Source organism: Muscardinus avellanarius, assembly GCF_963383645.1.
Source record: "Muscardinus avellanarius genome assembly, chromosome: 6".
Taxonomy (NCBI): Eukaryota; Metazoa; Chordata; class Mammalia; order Rodentia; family Gliridae; genus Muscardinus; species Muscardinus avellanarius.
Window position 1 is genome coordinate 57184334 of NC_137791.1, and position 27441 is coordinate 57211774.

At 38.1% G+C, this 27441-nt stretch overlaps 1 protein-coding gene across 1 annotated transcript in view; it reads right to left on the reverse strand.

Moving 5' to 3' along the window:
- BMPR1B (bone morphogenetic protein receptor type 1B) overlaps positions 1-27441 on the reverse strand; it is a gene marked incomplete at its 3' end in the record, with an annotated part of 110780 nt that overhangs the window by 6876 nt on the left and 76463 nt on the right. The window contains exons 5-8 of the mRNA XM_080697383.1: positions 22104-22200; positions 20807-20945; positions 16204-16396; positions 15098-15395 (exon numbers count right to left, since the gene is read on the reverse strand). Coding sequence (XP_080553509.1) covers positions 15098-15395; positions 16204-16396; positions 20807-20945; positions 22104-22200 — 727 coding nt within the window. The remainder of the gene's footprint in view (positions 1-15097; positions 15396-16203; positions 16397-20806; positions 20946-22103; positions 22201-27441) is intronic.

Sequence of the window (27441 nt, forward strand, 5' to 3'; positions counted from 1 at the left end):
TCCCCAAACTCTAGAGGCCTTTGGAAAACACTAGAAAACCTAGGTTTGACCTCATTGCTTCATTCTCTACTGAAACATGAAATGTGTAGTGTCATTTGTGAAAACTTATGGTATGATGTATGCCCTTCTGTAGATCTCAAAATAGTTTGCATTCACTGAAACATAACTCTATTCCATTTTAGAACCATTTAAAATTCACTTATAGCTAAAATTCTTAACCTGAAACTATTCCAAAAGACACACCATCCACGTACTTATCAGATTCCTTATGGTTTTCTAAGAGCAACAAGGAGACTGTTTTCTTAAAATAAAAGTTAAAGTGTAGATTTGTTTAAAATGAAACGACTAGTGGGTATTCCTTACCATCTGCAAAAAGGTCATAGTGTCCTGGACTCTTTGCTAAAACTAGGAAAAAATGTTTAAACATTAATTTGTAGTATTTACCAAATGAAATAATAGAAAAATGTTGTTTACTTAAGAGATGATAAATAAGGAAAGTCTGTTGAAAAGACACTTAATGGTAAACTAGAAAGATGTCATATTGGAAAGATAATGCCACAGCTCCACATCATGTTATAATTTCTCTCCTGATCTATTTGTGAACACCTCTTCTGAGCACATAGCATGTATGTCATTAATATTTTGCCTGTATGGGTTAAAATTTATAATATTTAATCATTAGACAAAGATAGTGGTGGCCCTAGATAAAAAAAAATAATAATCTTCATTTCTAGGCAGCAAAATCCAACATAGACATTTGCAAATGGAAAGAAGGTGGTTAAAATCTAAATTATATTCAAGAACATGTACTGGGAAAGGTAGCTAAGAATAATATTTATTTATTTATTTATTTATTTATTTATTTATGGGCCTGGAGATGGAACCCAGGGGCATTTGATCTCCCAGCTACATCCCCTGCCCTATTTTTTATTCTTTATTTTGAAACCGGGTCTCACTGAGTTGCAGAGGGCCTAAGTGGCTGAGGCTGTCTGCGAACCGCGATCCTCCAGTCTCAGCCTCCCAAATGCTGGGATTACAAGTGTGCGCCACCATGCCCAGCTAAGAATAATCTTAAACTAGGTTCTAAAACCTCACTTAAAAATACCAAATGCAGCCAGGCGTGGTGGTGCACGCTTGTAATCCCCGCACTTGGTAGGCGGAGACAGGAGGATCGCACAGGTTCGAAGCCAACCACGCTGGCTTTAAGAGACCCTGTTTCCAAATAAAAGTATAAAATAGGTCTGGGAGTGTAGCCCTAAGGTAGAAAGGCTTCCAGGAACCCCAGTACCACCAAAAAAAAAAAAAAAAACCAAATGCATATTCATGTGTGTGTGTGTGTGTGTGTGTGTGTGTGTGTGTGTGTTATAAGGGATGGAACCCAGGGGCCTTCTACTTCCGGGCTACACTCCCAGACCTATTTTATATTTTGTTTGGAAACAGGGTCTCACTAAGTTGCTGAAAACTTCACTTAGCTGAAGCTGGCTTCGAGCCTGTGCCATCTTCCTGTCTCAGCCTCCCAAGTACTGGGATTACAAGCATACGCCACCATGCCTGGCTGAGCAAAAGCATATTCTGACCACAGTGGATAAAGATCTTGGCAATGCCATCCCATTCTTAATCTTAGTTCCTAATATTTATTTGGATTTGGGAGGTCAGGAAATTGAAGTGGAATTTGTGATATGGAGATATCTGTTGGAGAACTGGGAGGAAATTGCTATTTAATGAAAAAATTAATATTCATGATGCTAAAATATGGTCCACCTCTAAACTTTCTTTTTATAAAGCACCTCCTAGCTACACTCCCAACCCTATTTTTATTCTTTATTTTGAAACAGGGTTTCACTAGGTTGTAGAGGGCCTCACTAAGTAGCTGAAGCTGGCCACTAACTTGCAATCCTCCTGTCTTAGCCTCCCAAATACTGAGATTACAAGCATGCACCACCACTTCCAGTTCTAAACTCTTTTTCCCTCAATCATTGCAGAAGAATATGATTGAGAACACTGAATGTTCATTAAAGGCAAAAAAAATGGGTTCTTTCTACCAGCCAAGCAAGCTCAGCATAGCCATTCCACCTCCTCTTTCTCTTCTACCCAGGTGTTTTCGCAAGAAGTGTTTGAATAATGTTCTCCTTAAGAGTATCTGAATAAATATCTTCCCCAGGAACATTTGAATAAATATCTGTCTTCTGATTTAAAATTATAAATTACTTTGCATTCCAAATATCTGTCATAATCATCTTGTATGTCCCGAAAAAGGGTAGATCCACTCCATTTCCACCCATAATGTATCTTTCACATAGTAGGAAAATAATAGATTTTAACTGAAAGAAGAAAAAGGCCTACTTACTATAATATTTGCTATTAATAATTTAAAGAGAAATATAAAAAACTGTATACAAAGGTCAAACGAGAGATTTCTAATATTCAGGAAAACAAGTCGAAATTTTTTGAGCAAATTACTGTTGTAAAGGGTTATTATTAACCTAAGGGCAAATGCCTTTAGCACTATGTTTAAACAAAAAACAGGCTAATTTTAAATATTTCAAATGTGATATTGTAAATTATCACATTCTCTAAAACATACAGCTCTGCCCTTTTCTTTCTCAAATATGTTTCTCTGCATGAAAGTAACTACATTTCTTTCTTAGGTTTTTAGTAACCTCACTTTACCTGTCCTCAAATAAAGGCAGAGAAAAACTGAGTTTGTATTCATCTTTTTTTTTTTTAATAGTACTGGAGATGGAACCCAAGGGTATTCTACCTCTGAGCTACACTCCCAACCCTATTTTTTATTCTTTATTTTTTAAACAGGGTCTCACTGAGTTGTAAAGGGCCTCACTTAAGTAGCTGAGGCTGTCTGCAAACTATGACCTCCTGTCTCAGTCTCTGGAATGCTTGGATTACAAGTGTGCGCCACCACACCCAGGGAGCTTATTAATCTTCAAGGCAAAATCTTAAAAGTATACTGATTATCACTGAGACACTTTAAAAGAAAGAGGAGAAGTGGAGTTCGTGGTTGCAGTGCTTAAATGAGGCCGCAGTATAACAGAAGGAAAGCGCTGAGGGGAAAGCAGGAAGCCGAGGAGGTGAGGCGCCTTCAGCGTGTCTAGCTTCTCTTCCATGGAGGAATACAGAGGAGGAGAAAGAGCTGGCTGGCAGAGATGCATATTACAGACAAAGTGTGGAAGCAGAGAAAATAACTAGCACAGAATGATTCTTGGTAGTGTAGGACCTAAACACATATGTGGTCAAATTATAAAATCATACACAAACAATATAAACAACACTGGTTACTTCAGAGAGAGATAAAAGGGGAATAAATAGGGAAGGGGATGAAATAAGGCTCTCTTTTTTTTTTTTTTTTTCTGGTACTAGGGATGGAACCCAGAGGCATTCTGCCTCCAAGCTAAACTCCTACCCCTATTTTTTTTTTTTTGATTTTTTTAATTGGTGTACTGTATTCATACATCATAGTAGGATACATACTTTTGTAGACATACATGCACACTTTTCCCAGTCAGCCCCCAACCCAATCCCCACCCCATTTTCTCCCTATCCCTCCCTCCCATGCTTGGCTTAGTAGTTGACATCTAGTATTATGGCAATTTATCTAAAATTAAAAATGATAATCTCACATAACAGTTTCGTTTGTCTGATACCAAGCTTTTGATGACTTAAAGATAACATTTCAATATTTCTTTTTGCTTTCTTTCTTACCAGAGAATATTCTTTTCTATTTTTTTAGGTGAAACGATCATATATTTATATATTTATTTTTCAGAAAAAAATCTATCCTAATATGGAATATGGACTCTAGGTACCCAAAACGATCTTGAAAAAGAACAAAGCTAGAAGATATATATTTTCTGATTTCAAACCATATAAAGCTACAATAATTGAAACAGTGTAGTACTATTCTAAAGGCAGATATATAAACCATTGGAGTTAAATAAAAGCCTAGAGCTAAATTCTTCCCTATATTGTCAAGTTATTTTTGACAAGGTTTCCACGAACATTTGGTGGTAGAAATAAAAATCTTTTAACTAAATATTGTTAAAAAATAATAATTACATGGAAAAGAATAAAATTGGACCCTTACCTAATCCCATATACAAATATTAACTCAAAATAGATAATAGACCTAAATATAAATCTTAAGACTATAAACTTTTAGGAGAAAATCTGGGTCATTAAACCTCACAACATTGAAATTGACAGTGATTTCTTGGTTATGATTTCAATGGCACAGGCAACAGAGGAGTATACAAACTCCCTAAAAAAAAAATTGTATATCCAAAGACAATGTAAACAGAGTTAACAGTTACTAATAGAATGGGATAAAATATTTCCAAATGCTATATCTGAAGGTATATTAATATTCCAACTAGAAATCCTAAAAATTAACAACAATAAAGGCAAACAATACCCTTTAGAGATAGGTAAAAGACTAACATAAATAATGAATCTCCACAGATAACCAATCTTAGTTGTCTGTTGGATGGAAAATCTTGTTTCTCTAGTTCTGGAGTGTGTTACCCATTTCTTCTTTGTAGTTAATCTCTTTGAGTATTTTCTCTAGTGCTGGTTTTGAAGACATAAATTCCTTCAGTTTCTGTTTGTCATGGAAGCTTCTTATTTCTCCATCTAATTTGATAGAAAGTTTTGCTGGGTAGGAAATTTTTGGCTGGAAGTTGTTTTCTTTCAGAATTGGGAATATGTTACTCCAAGCCCTTCTGGCTCTCATAACTTGGTTTGGGAAGTCTGGAGTGATTCTAATTGGTTTGCCTCTGAATGTCACTTGGCCCTTTGCTTTTGTTGCCTTTAAGATTCTCTGCTTGGCTTCCACATTGGTCATTTTGACAATTATGTGGCGTGGGGATCCTCTTCTCTGATCCTGTCTAAAGGGAGTTCTATAAGTTTCCTGGACCTTTGTATCAACCTCTTGCTCTATGTTTGGAAAATTTTCTGCTATTACTTCCTTGAAGAGATTGTTGATCCCTTTGGTTTCACTTTCTTTTCCCTCCTCTATTCCAATAATTCTTAGGTTAGCTCTCTTAAAATGGGACCATATTTCTTCAATATCAGATTCCTGCTGTCGGATATTTTTTTCTAGATTAGAAACTATGCGTTCATTTTTGGATTGCTCATCTTCTAAGAGCAAGATTCTGTTCTCCATGTTTTCTAATCGGTTGTTTGTGCTTTGAATTGAGGCCTTTACTTCATTAATTGCATCCTTTATCTCTTTTTGGCTCTCTCTGAGTTCTTTTCGAAGCACCTCTATTATTTCTACAGTTATTTTCCTGATTTGATCTTCTAGAAATCTCTGATTTTCTGTTTTATCGGGTTCTGATGTTGTGGGGTTGTGGGCATTAATTGCTCCAGTATTATTCCTCTTTCCCATGATTTCGGATGTTTGTGCCTTCTCTGGGTTCTTCCCTTGGGTCACTATGACTTCCCTTAAGGTGTTCTGGATCTCGAGTCAGTAGTATCTCAGACCCCACTACTCCTTTACTGGGTTTTATCACAGAGTCTCCGACCCAGAGAGTCGATAGAGGCTGCTTTAGACTGTGGGGGGTGCCAGGTTGCACGTTCTCCTATGGTGTGATATCTCTGCCACCGCCCCTCCCCCACTGGGTCAAGTCCCAGGGATTTCTCCTCTGTGGCCCACAATTTGACTCACTGTTCTTGAGTACGCAGATGTAGCTGTACTGGCCTCGCTGAATTCGCTGCTGCTGCTGCCGGTAGCAATATGGCACCGTTGCTACGCCCTCGGCTGTGGGGCTGGCGTTTTTCTTCTTGATTTTGATTTCTACTCTGAATCCCTGCAGCGTGTGCTGAGCTCGGCCACTGGGAGCTGAAGATGATCTCTGCGCGGAGAAATCTCGCCTAGCTGTTCTGCAGTGGCTCACCTCGGCTTGCTGTGGTCGTCTGGTGAATTCGCCGCTGCCGCCGGCAGTATGGCGCTCTCCTACCCCTATTTTTTATATTTTTTTTTTTGAAACAGGGTTTCACTAAGTTTCAGAGGGCCTCACTAAATAGTTGAGGCTGTCTGTGAACTGTGATCCTCCTATCTCAGCCTCCCAAGTACTGGGATTACAAGCCTGTACTACTGTACCCGAGAATAAAGCTCTCTTCTAACATTTTACTTCTTTTTAAAAGCAAGTCTAGAGAAAAATAAGGCCAAATGTTACATTTGTTGATATCATTAGCTAGATGTCTTTTAAAATACTTTTCTAGCTGGGCATGGTGGCACATGCTTGTAATACCAACATTCAGGAGGCTGAGACCGGAGGATCACAGTTCACGGACAGCCGCGGCTACTTAGTGAGGCCCTCCACAGCTTAGGGAGACCCTGTTTCAAAAATAAAAAGAATTAAAAACAAGACAGGGAGTGTAACTTGGAGGTTGAATGCCCCTGGGTTCCATCCCCAGACTCGCAAAAATAAAATAAAATAAAATACCTTCCTGTATAACAATATAAATATAAATATCGAGTGTATATGATTAAATATAATTAAATATATGCATGAGGACCCCCCCAAAATCAAGAACTAGAAAATGTACATTCAAAGATTAAGGGACAGGTCATTAAGCTTTGAAGATCATATGTGATCTATAAACTGGACAAAAGTACTAACAAGATCATTTTCTATCAAGAAGAACTAAAAATGCTCCATGCTATATTAAATGTAGGGGAATACAATTTATCTTCTCCTTTCCCATAGAGAAAGATTGGAAATACTTGTACAAAAGAGTCTGCTTTCTTTCTGTTTCTGATTTTGGCACTGGGGATTAAACTCAGATGTTTTACCATTGAGCTACATCTCCAGGTGTTTTTACTTTTATTTTAAGACAGGATCTCAGTAAGTTGCCCAGCCTGGCCTCGAACTTGCAATCCACCTGCCTCAGCCTTTCTATAAACTTGAACTATAGGCATGTGCAACCATATGTAGCTGGTACAAATAAGTTCTGATAGGAAACAAGTATTTAGAGAATTACTATAAGAGTTTATTTTACCTGTTTATACTTTTACCTCATTATAAATATATGTTATATATATTTTACCTCATTATACTTTTATAATGAACATTACCCCTAGACCCAACACAGATTTTGTTCCAATTAATGTACCAATGAGATACAAACAAGTAGAATTGGAAAAGAATTAAAATATAATTATGCCTAGTATATTCCTCTTGAGAAAAAAATTTCTTTAATTTAGAATTCATATTTTCTTTACAAACATTAGGAGGGGTTGTCCTGGAAAAGGATAGAATTAAAACCTCTACAAATTTCTAAGGAAAAAAACATTATTTGAAACATTATTATTTGAGGGACTGGGGGGTAAAGGGAAGTCAGCTGGGAGAAGAGGTGTGCTCCCTTTCAGAATAAATTCATAAATTCATGATGTTGAGGAGGGGGGTACTATCGATAACAGAATGCTTTAGTAGAATAAATTTTAGGATTAAATTTTTATATAAAACCTTTCAATATAATCCCCAGAAAAGATGTCTTTGACCTTGGGCAGGAGGTGGTTTGGGAAAAAAGACCTGGCAATCCCATTAAGTAGAAAAGGTACCACAAACTGAGAAATATAAGACCTATCTACCAGAGGAAAAAACCAGCTCCTTGGAATCTCTAAAAGTGCTGTGAATGACATAGAATCCCCTATGTTCTAGGTAGGGATGGGATGTTAAAGTCTAATTTTATTTTAATCTCAAAATGTAGGGCTGCCTCAGTTAGTATTGAAGAGGAATGGAAATCAAGTTCATAGCTCTGCCCCAAGTCACGTGGATGCAGTGGTACAAGTTACAAACGACGTGATGGTGGAGTAAGACATCCAAGCTCATCACCAATGGGTCCCAGTGACTCTTCCTACTCAGGGAGGACAGGCAGCAAGTGACAGTTCCAAGGCTACATACAGATGGGGAGGGTGAGGGAAGTAGGCAAAGATGATTTTGATACTGAGAAACAGAAAGAGAAAGAGAGGGAGGGAGGGAGGGAGAGAGAGAGAGAGAGAGAGAGAGAGAGAGAGAGAGAGAGGGAGAGAGAAAGAGAGAGAGGATGTGCACACATAAGTAAGTGGGGGGGGCAACAGCAAGATACAAAACTTAGTGTATGCATATGGATGGGGAAGGGGTGCTGGGACTTGAACTCAGGGTTTTCCTACCTCTGAGATAGACTTCCAGCCCTACTTAATGTTTTCTTTTGAAACAGGGTCTCACTAAGTTGTTGAGAGTTTCCCTGAGCTGCTAAGGTGGGTCTGGAACCTGTGATCCTTCTATCTTAGCCTCCCAAGTACTGGGATTACAGGAGTACACCACCATACCCAGCTGGGAGATGTATTTTGCCATTCACCTTCCTTAGAATATGGGCATATGGTGATGATAAAATGGAGAATCAGGTTTTACTGTTTATGGGGGTGCACTCCCTCCCAGCCTGGACCTGTGGATTGCCCCTGGCATGCGGTGGCATTTGTATACTACAGGTGTTGTTCCGAGTGTGGCAAGCAAGAGGGGAGTCTGCAAACTGCAGAAAGACTGAAAATGGATCCTCCAACCAAGACCCTGAGCTGGAAAAGGAATGAAACATGAGCAGCCCCTAGAACCAGCTGAACTAAAAGTGCCAGCTGTCATGCACAGGGTAAAGGGAGGCCAAAAGATTTTAATTTGTTGGTAGGGGGAAGAAAATAAATTTTAAAAATATGCAGCATCGCCGAGGGGTTAGGCCGGTGCTGGGGCCAGTGAGGCCAGCATCGGAGCCTGCCGTAAGACATGGCCGGTACTGGGACCTCCGAGGCCGGGATAAGAGCCTGTCGAGGGGTTAGGCCGGTGCTGGGGCCAGCGAGGCCAGCATCGGAGCCTGCCATGAGACATGGCCAGTGCTGGGGCCTCCTAACCCGGGAACGGAACCTGCCGAGGGGTTAGGCCGGTGCTGGGGCCAACGAGGCCGGCATTGGAGCCTGCCGTGAGGCTAGGCCGGTTCTGGGGCCTCTGAGGCCGGGATTGGATCCTGCCAAGGGGTTAGGCCAGTGCATTGGCTAATGGCCAGCATCGGAGCCTGGCGTGAGGCAAGTTCACTCCTGCGGCCTCCAAGGCCGGGACCAAAGCCATCTTAGGGGTTAGACCGGTGCAGGGGCCAGCGAGACCAGAACTGGGGCCTCTCATGAGGCAAGGCCGCTGCTTGAGCCAGCGAGGTCTGGATCAGTCCACTGAGTAACCAGGCCACTACTGGGACCATCAAGAGTGGGATCGGTACTTGCAACGCAGCATGCACAGAGAAATATCGCAGAAAATATAAATCAGACGCTTCTCTTAATCAGCAATAACTAGGAGGAAAAGAGCAACAGGAAGAGGTTGAGCTATAGAAAAGGCCCTATAGTGAAGCAACTAATGTGACCAATCAGAGGGTATGTAATACTGGAGGATGGAGCCTCTTTAAAATGCAGGAGATACATAAACAAATGTATCAAAGTAAATCACCAAAGAAGCGTGGGATGGAGGAAGGGGAAGGGGATGGGATGGGGGCTGGAGGAGGACTAATTGGATGATGTGTGCTTGTATATCCTCTCAAGTCTTGTACTCCAATGTGATTGATATGACTACAATGCACCAATTTAAAAAATAAATTAATAAAAAAAATGCAGCATTTCCATTAGCCTTGTTTTATATTGAATGCTTCTCATGTTAATTAAATTTCCTAATTATAAGTCCATACCAGGAATTCTGGCAAGAAAGATAATGTAAAAGAATACCCCATTGCTGGGTTCAGTACAGTGCATATTTGACACCATGCCATGCACAGAAGAAGGAGTTTTCTGAAAGTCTCAACAGAGCCCACCCTGGTGATGAGGTGAGCAGGAAGCAGAGCCCTGGAGTCCACAGTGGCTCCGCCTCCCAGCCTGGAGGTGGGTGGTCCCCTGCTGGAAGAGATGCTGAAAAGAAGGAGGGGGGCAAAGACAGGAGAAGTAAATATTGCACACCTTTATAATCTAAAAAGCTCATTTAATAATAATAGTTTTATTTTGTTTCGTTTCATACTGAAACTCAAACCCAGGGACATTTTACTTGCAAGCTTATACCCCCAACATTACAACTTTTTTTTTTTATTATTCATTTGAAATAGGGTCTTGCTGAGTTGCTGAGGGTCTTGCTAAATTGCTAGGGCTGGCACTCAACTTGTGATTCTCCTGTCTTAGCCTCTCAAGTACCAAGATCATAGACACACACCGCCATGCCCAGCTAAGAGCTGTACTCTTAAAGGAACACGTGAAAGAGATAGGATGGGGAGGAGACCCACGGGGGAGGCCATTGGTTTGCTTGTGACTTACAACACATCTCCACACTATACATACTGAAGCATATTCAATCACATCTTAAAAAACCAGAAATATCCCCAATACAGCAAAGCTGTGAATACCCCTTTGTGCTTCTGTCAAAGGCTGTGGAGCCAGTTTGCTCCTGAACTCTGCCCAGTCAGACACTCAGAGAAGAGGAGCATTCTCTGCAGCACGTCAGGCTTTGGTGCTGCCATGATTACATCCCAGCAGTCTCAGGGTTGCTTAGAAACACACCTTATTTATTTACTCATTTATTTGTTTGTTTGTTTTCTGAGGTACTGAGAATTGAACCCAGGGGAATTCTACCTCTGAGCTACATCACCAGCCCTATTTTTTTAAATTATTTATTTTGAAACAGGGTCTCACTGAGTTGCAGAGGGCCCCACTAAGTAGCTGAGGCTGGCCAAGAACTGGCGATCCTCCTGTCTCAGCCTCCCAAGTCCTGGGATTACAAGCATGCACCACCATGCCCAGCATGGATGAGAACTCTAAACTAAAAATTCCTTATGGATGTAGAAACCTGGACTGGGAATGTTGATGCTGCTACTAACAAGCTTTATTCTGTGACATCTACAAGTCTTTTAGCCTTGCCACTCAGAGTGAAACATTAAAAGCTGTGTAAATTCTCTCTCATAGCATTTTCTCTTCCCAAGGGAGATCCAGGGTATGGTGATACCTGCCGGGGCATCACCTGAATGAACTCTCAGGTGAGCAGGAAATGCATCAGCACTTACATCATTTTCAAGGAAGTGCAAGAAAAGAAAAGAAAAGAAAAGAAAAAAAAGAAAAGAAAAGAAGAGAAATAGAGGGCGAAAAAAGTTACATGAGCAGGAAATCTCTAAGGTACCATTAGTTTTCTGTGTGGTTCTCAACTTCCCTGGGAACCTCCCAGAAATGACTAAAAGCCTAAAAGAAAACTTATCACTCTGTGGACACTGGAATAAAGGTTAAGTTCTCACAGGAAGTTCACATATGAAGTCTGAAAATTTAGCACTGGGTTATCTCTGGCTCCACTTGCAATAAAATGCTCTAAATATTTTTGCAGTGTGCATAAAAAAATAAAGAAAATAAGCAAGATAGTAACAAGCAAGGGTGTTAGAAGGAGAAAATGCAGGTAGTCTACTTCTGTTAAAGAAAGCTATGCAAGAGAAAGACTGGAAACCATATATAAAGAAACATCAAGCAAGATTTAAATGTTAGGTGAAAAAAAACTAGGAGGTACACACTTTGAACACATAGGAAATAATATGAAAAGGACCTCTGGAATTATCCTCAATGCAATCTCCATTTATGGAAGAGGAAACTGAGGCCCAGAAGGGTAAAGGCTCCAGCTAGTCCTTAGCCATATGAGTCTGAGCAGCCAGCATCCGAGCCAGCAGTCTCATCTCTTTCCTCCTTTGATGAGTTATATGTCAAAGGCACTTCCTCGTTATCCCTTAATAGAGTGCTCTCTACTTCCTAGAATCAGGATCTATGTGAAATTTGAGAGGCCATTCAGATCATTCCTATTGTAATAAGCAGAACTAAGTTCAAGGAACATAACAGATACTTTGAAGAGCTATAAAGAGGATTAGGTTTCAATTACTTTGTTATTGCCTACATTTATTGATTTAATACAATGTGGGAGTACTAGGAATGGGTAACTCACTAGGTCATGTTAAATAGGAAAGCATTAATGAATTTAGTATGGATCCTGTTCTCAATACACCCAGTGACTAGGAGGAAAGATGAGATGTGTACAGAAACAATTCTAATACCAGGCAGACAAGGGCCAGGAAGGAACAAAGAGCCTGAGAGGCACCTCTGAGACTGAGGCCAATGGAGAAGCAGGGTCATCGGAAGCCAGGGACTGTGCAACCAAAAGCAAAGCAGAGGCCAGGTGTGGAGGCGCACCCTTGTAATCCCAGCATTCTTGTAATAGAGACCAGGGGATGGCGGTTCACAGACAGCCTCAGGTACTTAGCGAGGCCCTGCGCAACTCAGTGAGACCATTTCAAAAAATAAAAAGAGTAAAAAATAGAACTGGGGGTGTAGCTAAAAGGTACAATGGCCCTGGGTTCCATTCCCAGTACCGGAGGGGGGGGGGGGAAAGCAAAGCAGTAGCAAGCATGGGGTGTTAGAAGGAGAAAATGCAAATAGTCTATTTCTATGAAAGAAAGCCTATGAATTGGAGAGTTTGAAGAGTATAAACCAGAAAGGTGGATTTGTACACAATGTGCTAGATCTCAGAAGCTAGGAAAAACTACTTTTTCTTCATCTTATAGTCCATAAGAAAGCATTCATTTATTATATAACAATTTAAGTACCATCTTAGTGCTGGGCACCAAGGGAAGGTACTAGGGCACAACTTTTAAAAACACATATAATCTACCTTTAAGAGGCTTTATCTCCATTAGGAGTGACTGTTAAGGAGTCAATGATTGTTGTGAAAACATTGGGAAATGTCACGTTAATAGGTACAGGACCACATTGGAAGATAAGAAGACAAACTAAAAATAAGATTTGTAAGATAATAACAGCAGAGGATGTCTCTGAGAAAGTAAAGATCATTAGTAGTTTAGATAGAGAACAGGATATGAACAATCATGTAATAACCAAAGCATGTTAAAACACTTGCAGGTAATAAAAGTATAAAGTGTTCAGAATAAATGTAGCAAAAGTAGTGTGTTAAGAATGGGGCTAGAGAGTATCCCAGGGCAGTAGAGAAACAGTCCAGAGCACCAAGGGACTCCACTTGTCAACCCAGAGCCACAGGAAGCTATGAAGGCATGTTGACATCCAAAATCATGCTTTCAGAAAAGAAATCTGGGAGTAGCAAATAGAGAAGACTGGAAAATGGATAGACAAAGAGTAAACAACTGCAAATGCTTTACTCCACAGCCTAGGAAACTGGTGCACAGGGACCAAGCTTGCCGGCTATGAGTGGGGATATCATGAAGACTGAATTTGCTCAGTTTGGAAAATCAGAAGTTAGGGAACAAATGAAGATGCGAGGCACCCCGTGTTTTAGAATCGATCAACCCCAAATCTCATTGGATGGGGGGTATTAAGAAGCAGAAGGAGAAGAGAATCAGTGGAGAGAGAGAAAAAATCTGAAAGGCAAAATCACATCATGAAAAGAAGAGGGGAAGGACTGGGTCCCATGGAAGTGGGGTGGCAGCAGTATAAGGCCTGTGAGAACAAAGATCAGTGGTTTTCTCAATAAAGCCATGTAGGAGACAATGAAACCTCGGTACAGGGCATTACAAATTCCTAGACTTGGAAAGCAGGTTCCCCTTCAGACCTCTTTGGAGACACTCACCAGGAAATGGAAGGAGGCAGAGGCTGATATAATATGAGAAACATCATGGGTGTGTGTGTGTGTGTGTGTGTGTGTGTGTGTGTGTGACTTGAAAAGGGTTATAGGTCATAAAAAAGAATTCAGAATGGAGAGGGGATTTAATAATCTTTATTGGCAGGAGATTCATATTTCTAAATCTATGGCCCAAATCATTTCCTTTGCTTTGTTTTTAAAGATCAAAACTTCCATTTGCCATCTCCAAATGGTGAGACCTTAATATTATTAAAGTCCATTATTAAATCGCACCTTAGTCTTTACTTCCAGGTGAAAATACCAACTCACTAATCCTTTCTTGTGATTTTTTCCCCCGATCTTTAACCATGAGTTTTACTTTGTATCCTTTTCCATATGTTACAGAGTCTCCTTTGGGAAAAAAAAAATCCACAAGAGCATCCACTAATGTGATAAAGGCCAAGTCTAAATTACACGCTTTATTATTTATTTATTTATTTATTTATTTAATGGTACTGGAGATGGGAACTAGGGCATTCTATATCTGAGCTATACCCCTAGCCCTATTTTTTTTATTCTTTATTTTGTAAATAGTTCTAAGTTGCAAAAGACCTTACTAAGTAGCTGAGATGGTCCATGAACATAGATCCTCCTGTCTCAGCCTCCCAAGTACTGAGATTACAAGCATGCACCACCACACCTGGGTTTATGTTGCATATTTTAAAATATAGTTATATGATGGACCCTATATACCACCGGTTGGCAAACACTGTTCTCTGAACAGAGGAACCATTTCCTCTCATTACTCATTAAATCAACCTGGAGACGAAAAGGGCTACTAAGATTTAAGGAAGGTGAATAAAACAGAGTCCCAGTTACTAGGCCTGTCCCCTCCTCACTATGCAGAAGCCATCTATGTAAGCCTAAGGAGACCACAGAGTCTGAAAGCCACTGTCCACACATTCTAGTTTATGTGCCTGGGTATTATAGTCAGTACAATTCTAAATACCAGCTGTGTTTCATTGATTAGTTTCTAGTAATTCTCATAAGACACGCATGCAAGTTATCTTTCCTACACTACATAAAAATCTTCCCTTTATCACTGTATAACTGATAGCTCTTTCCTGAAATTTTTCCCTACTTAACAAATGTTATACAGAATTCTGATTAAAGATCTCTGGGAAATAGTTACCTCTTTTAGAAAGTGGTTCATGAGCAGCTGGAAACCTAATATGAACAGACTCTAAGCCAGGTTACTGATAAGCAGAGAAACAAGAGGATTGACCAAAGACACTGTTTAAAAAAAATTTTTTTTTTGTTGGTGTTTTTCCCTCCAAAGAAAATCTAGGATTAATGAAATTCTTCACTTACTAAATATCCTAGAAATGGAGCTACAGATTATGTAATACATAAAATGTGGTGAAAAAATAGTCCTAAAGAGTATATTAGTTTGCTTTGATACTGACCTAATAAATTTAACAGCCAGGCCCAGGTCAGCTATACAGCAAGTCCCATTCTTCTTCACCAGGATGTTCTTGCTTTTCAGATCTCGGTGAGCAATTGCTGGTTTGCCTTGAGTACTAAAGATTTCTGTGTGTAAGTGACATAGTCCACTGACAGAAGAGTAGGCTAACTTCAGCATCGATTTAGTGTCTAGGGTGGTAGACTTCAGATAATCATAAAGGGAACCATTTTCATGATAGTCTGTGATGAGGTACAACTGGGTCCAGGACCCTGTCCCTTTGATATCAGCAGCAATGAAGCCTAAAAGAAAAAGAGAAAGGATTGGAGGGTTTTCTGAATAAAATTAAGAACATTTCAGAGTCTCAAATATAATTCTTTGTCCACAAATGTCTTTAATTCAACATTCTACTTAGTTTTCTGATTATGCCTATGATGATATTAAATTACCAATACTAACCTGAGATATTCAAAAGTATAGGCAGAGAAAAAAATAAGAGTTTGCATCTGAAAGTATGATCTATTTCTGATCTGTAATTAATTGATATTTAAAATCCCTTTATGGTTTTCTAGTTATGTATCAGACATAGATTGCAAAGAACTTCGTTTACAAAAGATATTTACAAAACAAAGCCTAGAGTTAAGACATAGATCTTGGCGATTAGCTTATAGTCCTTCTATTTGAATGATTCAATCAGATCGTTACAGCTTGAACAAATAAAAAGTAAATCAATTCTCAACATAAACTCTTGATATAAGCAAACATTGCAGATAAAGTGTCTATAGCTTTTGACGGGATTTAAACAAAATTATACTTCTTAAAATCCCTAAGAAAGCTCAAGAAATTCTGGTATTCCATTTGCATTTCCTGTTTCTGAAGAAAAAACATTCCAGAGTATTCCATTTCCAGGCCACCATCCTCTCACAGACTTCGTCATTCCTCCTGTGAGGTCTCCCATTAGAAGCGTGTGCAGTTCTTGGACCAATGCCAAGAAGAAAATGTCTACACATTTCACAATGGAGCTAGACACAAGAGTTAATATGCAGATGTTAACAGAAAGACGGAGGAAGCCAAGAAGCCCAGAACATTGCTGTACAGACTTTTACTCACCCAAAATGTTTTCATGCCTCATCAACACTGTCTGATATATTTCTGTCTCTCTGAACCAGCTGGCTTCCTCTGTAGTGAAGAATACTTTCACAGCTACCTTTTCGCCACGCCACTTTCCCATCCAAACTTCCCCGTAGCGACCTTTTCCAATCTGTTTCACCATCTGAATCTGCTTAGCTATAGTCCTTTGGACCTGTTAAATCCCCAAACACTGTGTTAGTGTGTTCACGGCACTACAGATTTGTTGAATCTTTTTTCTCTCCAGAAAAGAAACAATTACTGCATGTAAAAAATATATTTAGTTGGCTTTTGCTTTATATAGTTATTTGTATTTACTTATTAATTTATGCTATTCCCTTTTAAACATATTTTGAGAGTGGGTGTGAATTCTGAATGCTCAAAATATCGCTTCTGAATGATTAACTACTTCATTCTACCTCCTCCTCTAGTTTTTGCAGAGGAAAAGAAATCTAAATTGGCTCACAGTAACTGGCAGAACAGAATGTGTTCATTACTACCTTTTAATGGGTTATTGATGCTCTGAAGGAACTCTTGTCACTATATAATTAATCATGAATATATAAAACAAAATAAAATCATAATGTCGCACACAAAGAAATTAAGAAAATCTCTAAGCAGGTAAAAGAAAGGGAGGAAAAGAAGTAAAAAAAAAAAAAACTAGAAAGGAAGAAAAAAAAGGAGAGGAGAGGAAGGGAGGGAGTTGAGAGCAAAGCCGGAAACAGTATGCATTAAGCATACACAAAAGCCAGGTTGCTATCTAAGCAGAGAATAGTAGCAGCACAGCACAGGAATACAGAGTCTAAACTTTGACCCCTTTAAAACTAGAGAAACATAACCTTGAGCATTAAAGTGGGACCATCAAAACAGTACTAAATATAATCTAAGTTGTAGTATACCATGCCTTTAGTAAGAAACAACACACACACACACACACACACACACACACACACACACACCACACCTCTCTCTTGAGGAAATCACTTGCAGAATACTTTGTACTCCATAACCTTGGTGGGATTTACACAGTGGTGGTGGAGTATGCCCGTAATCCCAGGAGCTGGGAGGCCGAGACAGAAGGATTGCAGGTTCTATGTCAACCCTGGTAATGTAGTGAAACACTACCTCAGCAACTCAGCAGGACCCTGTTTCTAAATAAAAATCAAAAGGGCTGGAGGTAGAGGTCAGAGGTAGAATGTCTCTGTGTTTGATTCCTAGTACCAAAACAAAAATTAGAGTGGGATAATAGTGTTTTCAAGGAACATTTGTCATTATATAACTTGATCCTAGGTAAAAAATAAGAAATCATGTGGTGGTGAGCTCAAGAAATAATAGAGAAAAATTTCCAAGGGGCAAGAACAAAGAAAGTGGAAGGGGAAAATGAAGATAGATAGATGATTGATAGATAGATAGATAAATAGATAGATATCCTGCAGAATAAATCACTTAAAAGAAAAGACAGCCTCCATAAATGATAGTCAAGAGTAATATTCCAAAATAATTTAACCAATTTTAAATTTCAAACATAGAATGACAAATAACTCCATGAAATTTTAAATAGAAGAACAAGTGAAAAATAAACAAGCAGGAAAAGATTATTGAAAGCTACATTTGTAAAGTATCACAATGAACCAGCACTGCAAACTAAACAGATGAAACAGCAGATTAGAAAGAAAAGTTCATGAGAGAAAGCAAACAAAATAGAGAGGAAGATATCAAATGAGCCATACAGTAGTGGTGACGAATTAGAAAGAATGCAGTACAAAGAACCAGAAAACATGAGCAGTAAGCAGCATGGAGGTAAAGGCCTCTCTCTACAAGATGCTCATCCCATCTGCACTTACAAACAAGACATTTTAAGAAAGCTGCTATCAGTGGTTCCATAAGAGAAAGAACAAAACAGCTGTGGGAATTTGCATAACCTATAAGATATACATAAAGGATCTACCACAGAACTTTAGTAAAATCTGATCAGAAAACTAGAATGTCCTTATTGTAGAGATTTGCTTTACATCAAGTAAAAACTTAGTTTTCCTTTTGTCTTTGTGCTTTTAAGGACCACAGGATTTCAATGTAATCCAGATGATCCAGAGTAGTCTCATTCTCCTGGCCCTTTGATAGAATGCACTCTAAGGATTATTAGGACACGGACATTTGGGGGTGGGAACATCATTCTGTTTTCCACAGAAGTCTACCACCAAGGATTGGTTCTGCATCTTCATAATAGATTTTATCAGTTTAAAGAATAGCACTACTCATTCCTAGGAGCAATAATTGCACTAATACAAGATTGCTCTTTTTTTTTTTTTTTTGAAAAAGACAGTCTGTTTTTAAAGAGGATTAAAAAAGAGAATTATTATTATGCTATGAAACCATGAAGTTAGATGGAACTAAGCAAGCAAGGATATGCACAGAGCTTCTCTCCTGCCTTCAGAAGTCCAAGTGTGTGCAGGTGACCCTGGGGAACTTCCAACACAAAGTAATGGAAGTACGAAGAGTGCAGAGCAGCCTGAGAGCCAAATACATGGCTAGTTAAACTCCTCACTCGAGAACAGAACTTCCCACATTTATTAAAGAGATGCTGTATTCAATTTATAGATGTTACAAAACATCGCTCACATAAATCTATGGAGCATTTCCTGACATACACGGTTTTGCATCTACACCTTTTTCTAATGATAATGGACTTTCTTTAATGAAGGTACAGACAGGATTTGCAATGCTTGACAGAATGGGAACAACTTATCATCAAGATAATGTGCCACTAAAGTATGGTCAGAAAAACGTACACTTACATTTTGGGATCATACCATCTAAGAACCTGAAATACAACTTTCAAATTAAAAAAAAATGATTTGAGTTTTTATTTTATTTAGCAAATACTGCAGGTATTTATGTACCTAAAATTTTATTCTATATATTTTCAGTATCAGTTTTGGATTATATACATAAAATGGCATAGAGTTTGGCTCTTAAGCGTCCTCCAAAAGTCCATGTTTTAAAGGCTTGGTCTCCAGCATAGTGTTATTAGGAGGCGGTAGAAACTTTAAGAGGTGAGGCCTATTGGGAAGACTTTAGGTCACCGGAGTTGGGAGCTCGAAGGGGATTCTGGGACCACTGGTTCTTCCTCTTTCTCTCATTTCCTAATCATGAGGTGAGAGGTGAGTGGTTTCTCTCTCATCTGTACTGCTGCCGGGAAGTGCTGCCACAGGCCCACAGCAGGAGAGCCAACTGACCATGGACTGAAACCTTTAAAACCGTGAGCCAAGTAAGCCTGTTCTCCTTGTGAGTTGATTATCTCAGGATTTATTATAGCAGGGGAAAGCTGCCTCACTAACTGTGATTCTAAAAGGTAAAGAATTATTTCATGTGCACTGAATACAAATGTATTCATGAAATAATTCTCTTTTGAGAATCACAGTTACAATGATTATATATTACAGACATATGCTAGTCAGCTTTCCACTACTATATTAAATCCTGAGATAACCAATGTATAAAGTAAATTTATAATCAACATATAAAGCAGGATTAAAGAGTTTTAGAAAGCTACCTCTACAATAGCAAGACAGATGAGTTAGAAAGAGGAAGCACCAGGAGAACAAATCAGTTTATAATTCCAACAGCAAAAGTATTTCATTCATTAAAACCAATCTGGGCTTTCTGTTTGTACTTTTCCTTAAAAGTAAAAGAAATACATCAGATATAGCACATCAGATTTATAAATGCAATTATATTTGCAACATAGTAATTAAATTCTTAATAAATCAAGCAACTGGATTATTAGAACTTGTACACAGGTTTAAAAAAATTTCAGCACTATCGTTTTGATCATAATGGCTAGAATAGCAGCATAAATTTCTATCTGCCTGGCCTCAAAAGCATGACTTCTAGAAGGAAATCAAAGGTCAACAGCTCAATCAAGTGAAGAAGATATCCAAAGTCTAAATAAGACCTTGAAGAGTAAGAAAATCTATCTTAAAAGTTTATTAAGGACAATATTTCTCATTACAATTTTTTGTATCATGAATCCCAACAATCTTTTTTCATGGTCTATAGAAGAATCAAACCCTTTTCTTATTAAAGCAAAGGCCTTGGATTTGAGGCATATTCTTTGCAAAGTTGGCAGTGTTGCGCATCAGAAAATGAAACCTGTCCTGAATGGAAAAGCTAGGACTTTGCCCTGAAATGTAAACCCTGTGTTGAAATACAGCCCTCTTCTCCTGGAGAAGCACTCAGATCCCAGTTGGTTGTAATACTTTTTCTTTCAAAAGCCAGGCCAAAGTGCTGTAATGCTATCCTCACTGAGAGCAGAGGGAAGATGGCGCACTTAATGTTTTCTAATCTGCTCTTTATCAGAAAGATGCCTAAGGGCCTGGCTTGTAACTAAACACTTTCATTAAAAAACAATCACCTTACCCTCGATATGTCAAAATGTTATCAGAAAGCTCTGTACCTGAGATCTGATGTCCAACTGACTGCATAAAGCTTGCTCCTTCTCCTTTGCCCTATCTGTTTCAGTAAAATGAAACCCGGTATGCATTGACATTTCCTTTCATGTCAAGATACTAAGTTCTTCTCATACCAGCAGAGGGAGGCCTGATCCACTGCCAGAGCTTTGAGACTGCTCAATGAGATCTCTCAGGGATTCTCCAGGGGGAATGTACGTTTCGTCCTGTTCTAGCCCAATGCTGTACCGAGGCCTGGTTTCTTGTCTTTTATACCTAAGGATGAACGATGGGTATATTTTAGAAACTGAAATGCAAAGAGAAGGGTAAAGACACTGCAGATAAACAGTTATCACGGCAGGTTTGAGTTTAGCACATAAATATAATTTCAGAACAAATTCTGTTACACCTAGTGATGATTTCTAAAAATACACATAATTTTTCTAATTTTTAAAACATATATGACATGTTAATTTGTCATTCTCAACCACTTACAAATTTTCTTTTCTATTTCTCTCAACTGCTTATACCCAAGCCGACTATGTTGTTAGTATTTCCAGGTAGTCCCAATATTCATTCCTTAAAATCTTTTCCTTTACATTCACTAGTGAATCAAAGGTGGAAAAGTTTTGGCTTAAAAAAAATTACAGCTAACACCCACATAAAAGGTAATATATAAAATAAAAACAAGTTAAATAAAATTAAACTTTAAAATCTTTTTGTCAGTAATGATAATGTCTTCAGTTAGAAAATATATTTATTTGAATCAATTAATTCACCCACTTGTGGAGCTTCACAAATATATATTAAATTTTTCAAAAGGCAAATGATATGAATATAAAGGTCTTTCATGGCTCACAAACTATAAAATAGGTTTACTAAAAATAATTTGTAGTTATCATACTCAATATAACTATATATATGAGATATATATATATATATATATATATATATATATCATACTCAATATAACTAAACTTTTTATTTTAATATCTAATCTATAAACTGTCCTTAAAATCTTTTCGGTACTAGGAGGAAATTTTAGTTTAAAAAATAAGGAATTATTTGGCCCACTTACAGTTTAATATGTTGTGTGTGTGTGTGTGTGTGTGTGTGTGTGTGTGTGTGTTGTTTTCTTAGAATCAACTTAAGTAGTAACCAATTCCTGATCCCTCTAACTACCCTTGTTTCCTTAGGGATAAAATATTTATCTGAGTAGTTTGGATGTCTGAAGCAGAAATAAGATAGGTATCTATTTATAACTTAATTAGGATAAATATTTGTCAACTGTAGTAGATATTTCAGTTGAATATAAAATCTAATTAGGCCAAAGAAAGCAGCAATGAAAAACACCAGCAAGCAAAGGTAGTGGAACGTCAATATGAGGAAGGGACTCTCAATGAAGAATCCCACCTCTGCATGTCAGAAACCTACCTGAAGTAACAGAATAAAATGATAAGGACCAAGAAAAAACTGCACACAGTCACAGATATCAGTAAGGCCTTGTGGTGGATAGATCCATCAACAAAATCTGAAATTAAAAAGGGAGGGAGCCATGATATGGAAAATAATTTTACTTAAAAATTTAAAAGTAACTATTTTCTAAATGTACTTGCTAAGTATTACATACAAGGTGAAAAAGCTTTTAATATAATTGATCATATACATACATATGTATATCTATGAAATAAAATGTGTAACTAGTTTGAATCATCATTCACCCAGAGACTCATTTCAATAGCACATATTTCCTTTCTGGAAAGAACATTCTTGGGAGGATGAACCCACGGAAAGAATACGACAAAGGTAAATAGGAACGTGCACCTGAAATGGGAATATTCCTGAAAAATAAATAGAGCTGATGGAATCACAGGCTCTTCTCATGGTGCCTGCAGCACTCAATACTACAAATTGCATAAAATCCAATCTATATCTATTGTGCATAAATACAAAGTTATCTTATGATAAAAACAAAAGAAGCGGAGAACCCAAATGTTACCATATATGGAATATAAAAATGTACATCACTTTAAGCCAAGATGTTTGAGAGAATAGCTTATTTTTCACAAATGGATTTGTATTTTAAAATAAGTGTGTTCTAACCAAATGACGTGTGATACTTTTAAACAAAAAATTATTAAATATTGCTTATTTTGTCTTAACTCCAATTCTTAACAAAACTGACTTAAGTATACTTTCTCAAATTTTATATAAATGAGAATGAAATATAGGCCTTAAATCTACTTGCATATTTCCTGACATTAATTCCAGATATTTTAAATCAAAATATCTTATGTTTTTAATAATAGTCCCAGGTGACTTTTATACAAGTGGTCACTGGGACCTATTTTGAGAAAAATTAGTTAAAACTAGGTGAGTTATATAGAAATAGGATTAGCACTATTCTTAGTAAGGGCAACATTTACGCTTGAGAAGAGTGATTAGTGTTATTTAATTTTAGAAGGTAGTATTGTAACTTATGACTTGGTTGTTACGGGAAGAAGTTTTCCAACTGTGCTGTACACCTTTATGTACAATACGGTCACCTAAACATTTGGCTGGGGACTTTATCCCACCCAATGTTACTATTTTCATTTACAAAATATGATCTGTTCCAGAAATAAATATAAAAATACTGACTCAAGTAGCTAACTAAAGTAAAATAAACAACACCACCTCTTTATCAATCAGGAAAAAATATGGCCAAAAGTTGAGTATATGATACTAATGTAACAATACAATGAACGAGAAAGGGTTCATTAACAAAATGTTTCATTAAAAGGTATTTAATAGTTTATTGCATTATGAATGGATTATTTCACTTACAATGCTGTGAAGATCAAGGACATTGCCTTACAAATAGTAACAAAATTGTCAAAATCAGGAAACTACCATGAACTTACAAATTGAGAATAAATCTTACTTTCAAATACTTCAGAAAACATTTGGATTACTTATTATAAATTGGAACCTACAAATCTTTCTTTGTACTTATTTCTTGTCCAAACCTCATACTGTCAAGTAAAACATTTGTTTAACAATTATTTATGATTCATACAATTTGCAAAATATTTATGAAAGTATTCTATAAAAGACTAAATGAAGCGCATTAAAAATAAGCAGTTTTGCCGGGCATGGTGGCACACGCTTGTAATCCCCGCGTTTGGGAGGCTGAGACAGGAGGATCGCACAGGTTCGAAGCCAGCCTCAGCTACTTAGTGAGGCTTTAAGCAACTTAGTGAGACCCTCTTTCCAAATAAAATTTTTAAAAAAAGGTCTGGGAGTATAGCCCAGAGGTAAAAAGCCTTTGGGTTCCACCCCTAGTACCACACACACACACACACACACACACAAAAACAAAACAAAACAAAACAAAAAAACCCCGCAGTTTTATAGAGTCAGAAATGTTGCCAACTGTCCAGGAAAATAAAAAGTTCACAAACTTTAACCTCTTAATGTACTGCCAAAAAACCACTCTGGCTTTAGAATAGACAAAAATCATACCTAATTAACACATTCATTATCTGAAACATATTGCTTAGCAAATCTTGAAAGTAGTTGGTAGGTTTTTCAAATTAAGCAGGCTAAACTTTTATACAATGAATTATCTTAGCAAATTTTCCCCCTCATTTCTTACATATACATGAAAAACTGCTAGTGGAAACCTAACTTAGATTATATTTCCAATTTTAGAAATAACAAAAGTCTGATTTTTTTTAATGGTACTGGGCATGAAACCCAGGGGGGGGGGTCTACCTCTGAGCTATACCCCCAGCCCTATTTTTTATTCTTTATTTTGAAGCAGGGTCTCACTGAGTTGCTGAGGGCCTCACTAAGTAGATGAGGCTACCCTCGAACTGCGATCCTCCTGTCTCAGCCTCCCAAATGCTGGGCTTAAAAGGGTGTACCACCATGCCCTGCACTCATTGTATCGTGTGTGTGTGTGTGTGTGTGTGTGTGTGGTACTGGGTGTGGAACCCAGGGGCTTTTCTACCTCTGGGCTATACTCCCAGACCAATTTTATATTTTATTTGGAAACAGGGTCACACTAAGTTGATGAGAGCCTCACTAAGTAGCTGAGGCTGCCTTTGAACCTGTGCGATCCTCCTGTCTCAGCCTCCCAAGTACTGGGATTACAAGCGTGCGCCACAACGCCTGGCTTCAAAAGTCTGATTTTAAAGACATTTAAAAAATTCCTAATCAACTGAAACTGCAGATAATCGCATCTTATGTTCAGTTTATGAACACTAGATAATTTTTCATTCCCATGAGGTCATTTTACTCAAGCCCTGGGCTTCCCTGCTTTTTACTTTTCCTCTGGCTACTCTATACAAAATACACCATGAACTATTAGAACAATATATTTATCACTTCTCTTGTTATACTGCTGATTTAAGAGAGCAATGAGGCCACAGAGAACTAAGAGATTCTCTCCTTACCATCAGTCAAGTTCCTTCTTTTAGGCTAGCATTACCTCCCTGCTTTACTTTTCTCTTCCCCTCGCCCCATCCCCTGCAGCCCCACCTCCGCTCTCCTGTCTTCCTTATGAACAGCTGATTCTTATCAATAAGCTCTTTCTGTTGGTCACACTGGTCATGTTTTAATCTACCATTACCTGTGCTCAGGGCATTAACAATGTAAACATTCAAGTCACTGCCAGTGTCTCTAAGGGGAACACTTCCAGATACCTATCAGGAAAATAGCTGAGCCCGAATCTGAGCCCGAGGTGCTCTTGGGGAGCAGATTTCTACCTGCTTGTCACTGCAGCCGCTCAGGAGAGTGGAACCGAGTACTCCTGGGGAAGTCTGGTCCACGCTGAGAGGCGAGGAAGGATCACCGGAGCTTTCGTAACAAAACTACCTCTGTCGCTACTGTCCTCTCCCTGCTAAGTAGAGAAGTGACTAGCTGCTGAAAATGGCAGGACTGTTTACTTAAGGCTAGTCGAGGGATCAGAACTACAACATGAAATAAAATTTAAAAAAATCATAGAATCTGGAAATCATGGCTTGCCCAAAGACATCTAAGGACTCTAGGTATTAACAAGCCTGGATAGGTAGGATACAGTTTTCTATTAAGGGAGAACAAAATACCTCAAAAGCATATTTTTGTCAGATGATTTTTACCAACATATAATAATAAATTTATTTTCTTTCATTGAGATTGCCTTTTGCAGAGAACTTGCAGGGCTTATATTAGTCATTCTACTTTTTACATTTTCATCTTTTTAGCCTCGTCTGCCTTGCCCACTTAGAAAAACTCCTGTTCATCCTCACAACATCACTTCCCTGAGGCTCACCCCAGATGGAGCTAGCCACTCAGTTTTTTATATCCTTATTATAATGTCTCAATTAACTCTACTACAGAGAAATTGCAGACCAAATACAATTTTTTTGTACCAAGGATGGAACCCAGGGGCATTTTATCTCTGAGTTACACCCTAGCCCTATTTTTAATTCTTTATTTTGAAACAGTGTCTCACTGAGTTTCAAAGTGTCTTGCTTAGTAGCTGAGGCTGTCTGCAAACCCTGATTCTCCTGTCTTAGCTTCCCAAATGCTGGGATTACAAGTGTGCCCCACCATGCCTGGCTCGAATATAAATATTTACATGCTTTTTTCTCACATTCTCATGTAAACTTCTTGAAGTAAAAATTTTCTTTATCCCTAACACTTAGTATGTTGTTTGGGAAAAAATTTAGAAACTGAATTTTTGGTATGAGTTTTTATGAATCAATCTTGAGTAGTTTCTAGACTATAACAAGAACAAAATTTAATATATATATATATATATATATATATATATATATATATATAATTTGGAAACAGGGTCTCTTAAGCCAGCACGACTGGCTTCGAACCTGCACGATCCTCCTGTCTCCACCTCCCAAGCGCGAGATTACAAACGTGCGTCACCATTCCCGGCAACAAGAACAAAATTAGAAAATGTTATAAAAGCCATTAATTTCATTATATATTGTTAGGAAGATTTTTTTCTTCTCAAGAAATCAATTTATATAAGAAAGAACTTAAGATTCCACAACAATATAAGTCCTTTATTTTATGAAAGAATCAAGGAAGAGAACAGAAACATGGGAGTTTCTGTGTGTGTGTGTGTGTGTGTGTGTGTGTGTGTGGTACTGGGGATGAAACCCAGAGGCTTTCTACCTCCAGGCTATACTCCCAGACCTATTTTATGTTTTATTTGGAAACAGGGTCTCACTAAGTTGCTGAGAGCCTCACTAAGTAGCTGAGGCTGGCTTTGAACCTGTGTGATCCTCCTGTCTCAGCCTCCAAGCGCTGGGATTACAAGCATGGGCCACCATGCTTATAATTCATGCTATAGGATTTAATTCTAACAAAAAGTATCGGGAGTGTAATATTTGTCTTTTATTTATTTATTTAATTTTGTGGTACTAGATGTTGAACCCAGGGGCAATCCACCTTGAAACTACACTCCCAGCCTTTTTAAAATTTTTTGTTTTGAAACAGGGTCTCCCTAGGTTGCTGAGAGTCTCACTATGTTGCTGAGGCTGTCCTTGAAACTGAGATCCTCCTGTTTCAGCCTCCCATGTACTATAATTACAGGCATGTACCACCAAACCCTGCTAGTATTTGTCTTTTAATGAGTAACACTTAGAAGTGTATGATTTGAGTGAAAGTTCCTCTAAAGTAAAATAACCTGTCATGTAGTAAATGTTTTTTTATTTAGTTTTATAAAGTCTTCATTTTTAATTTTTTTATTTTTATTTTTCAGGTCTGGGGATGGAACTCAGGG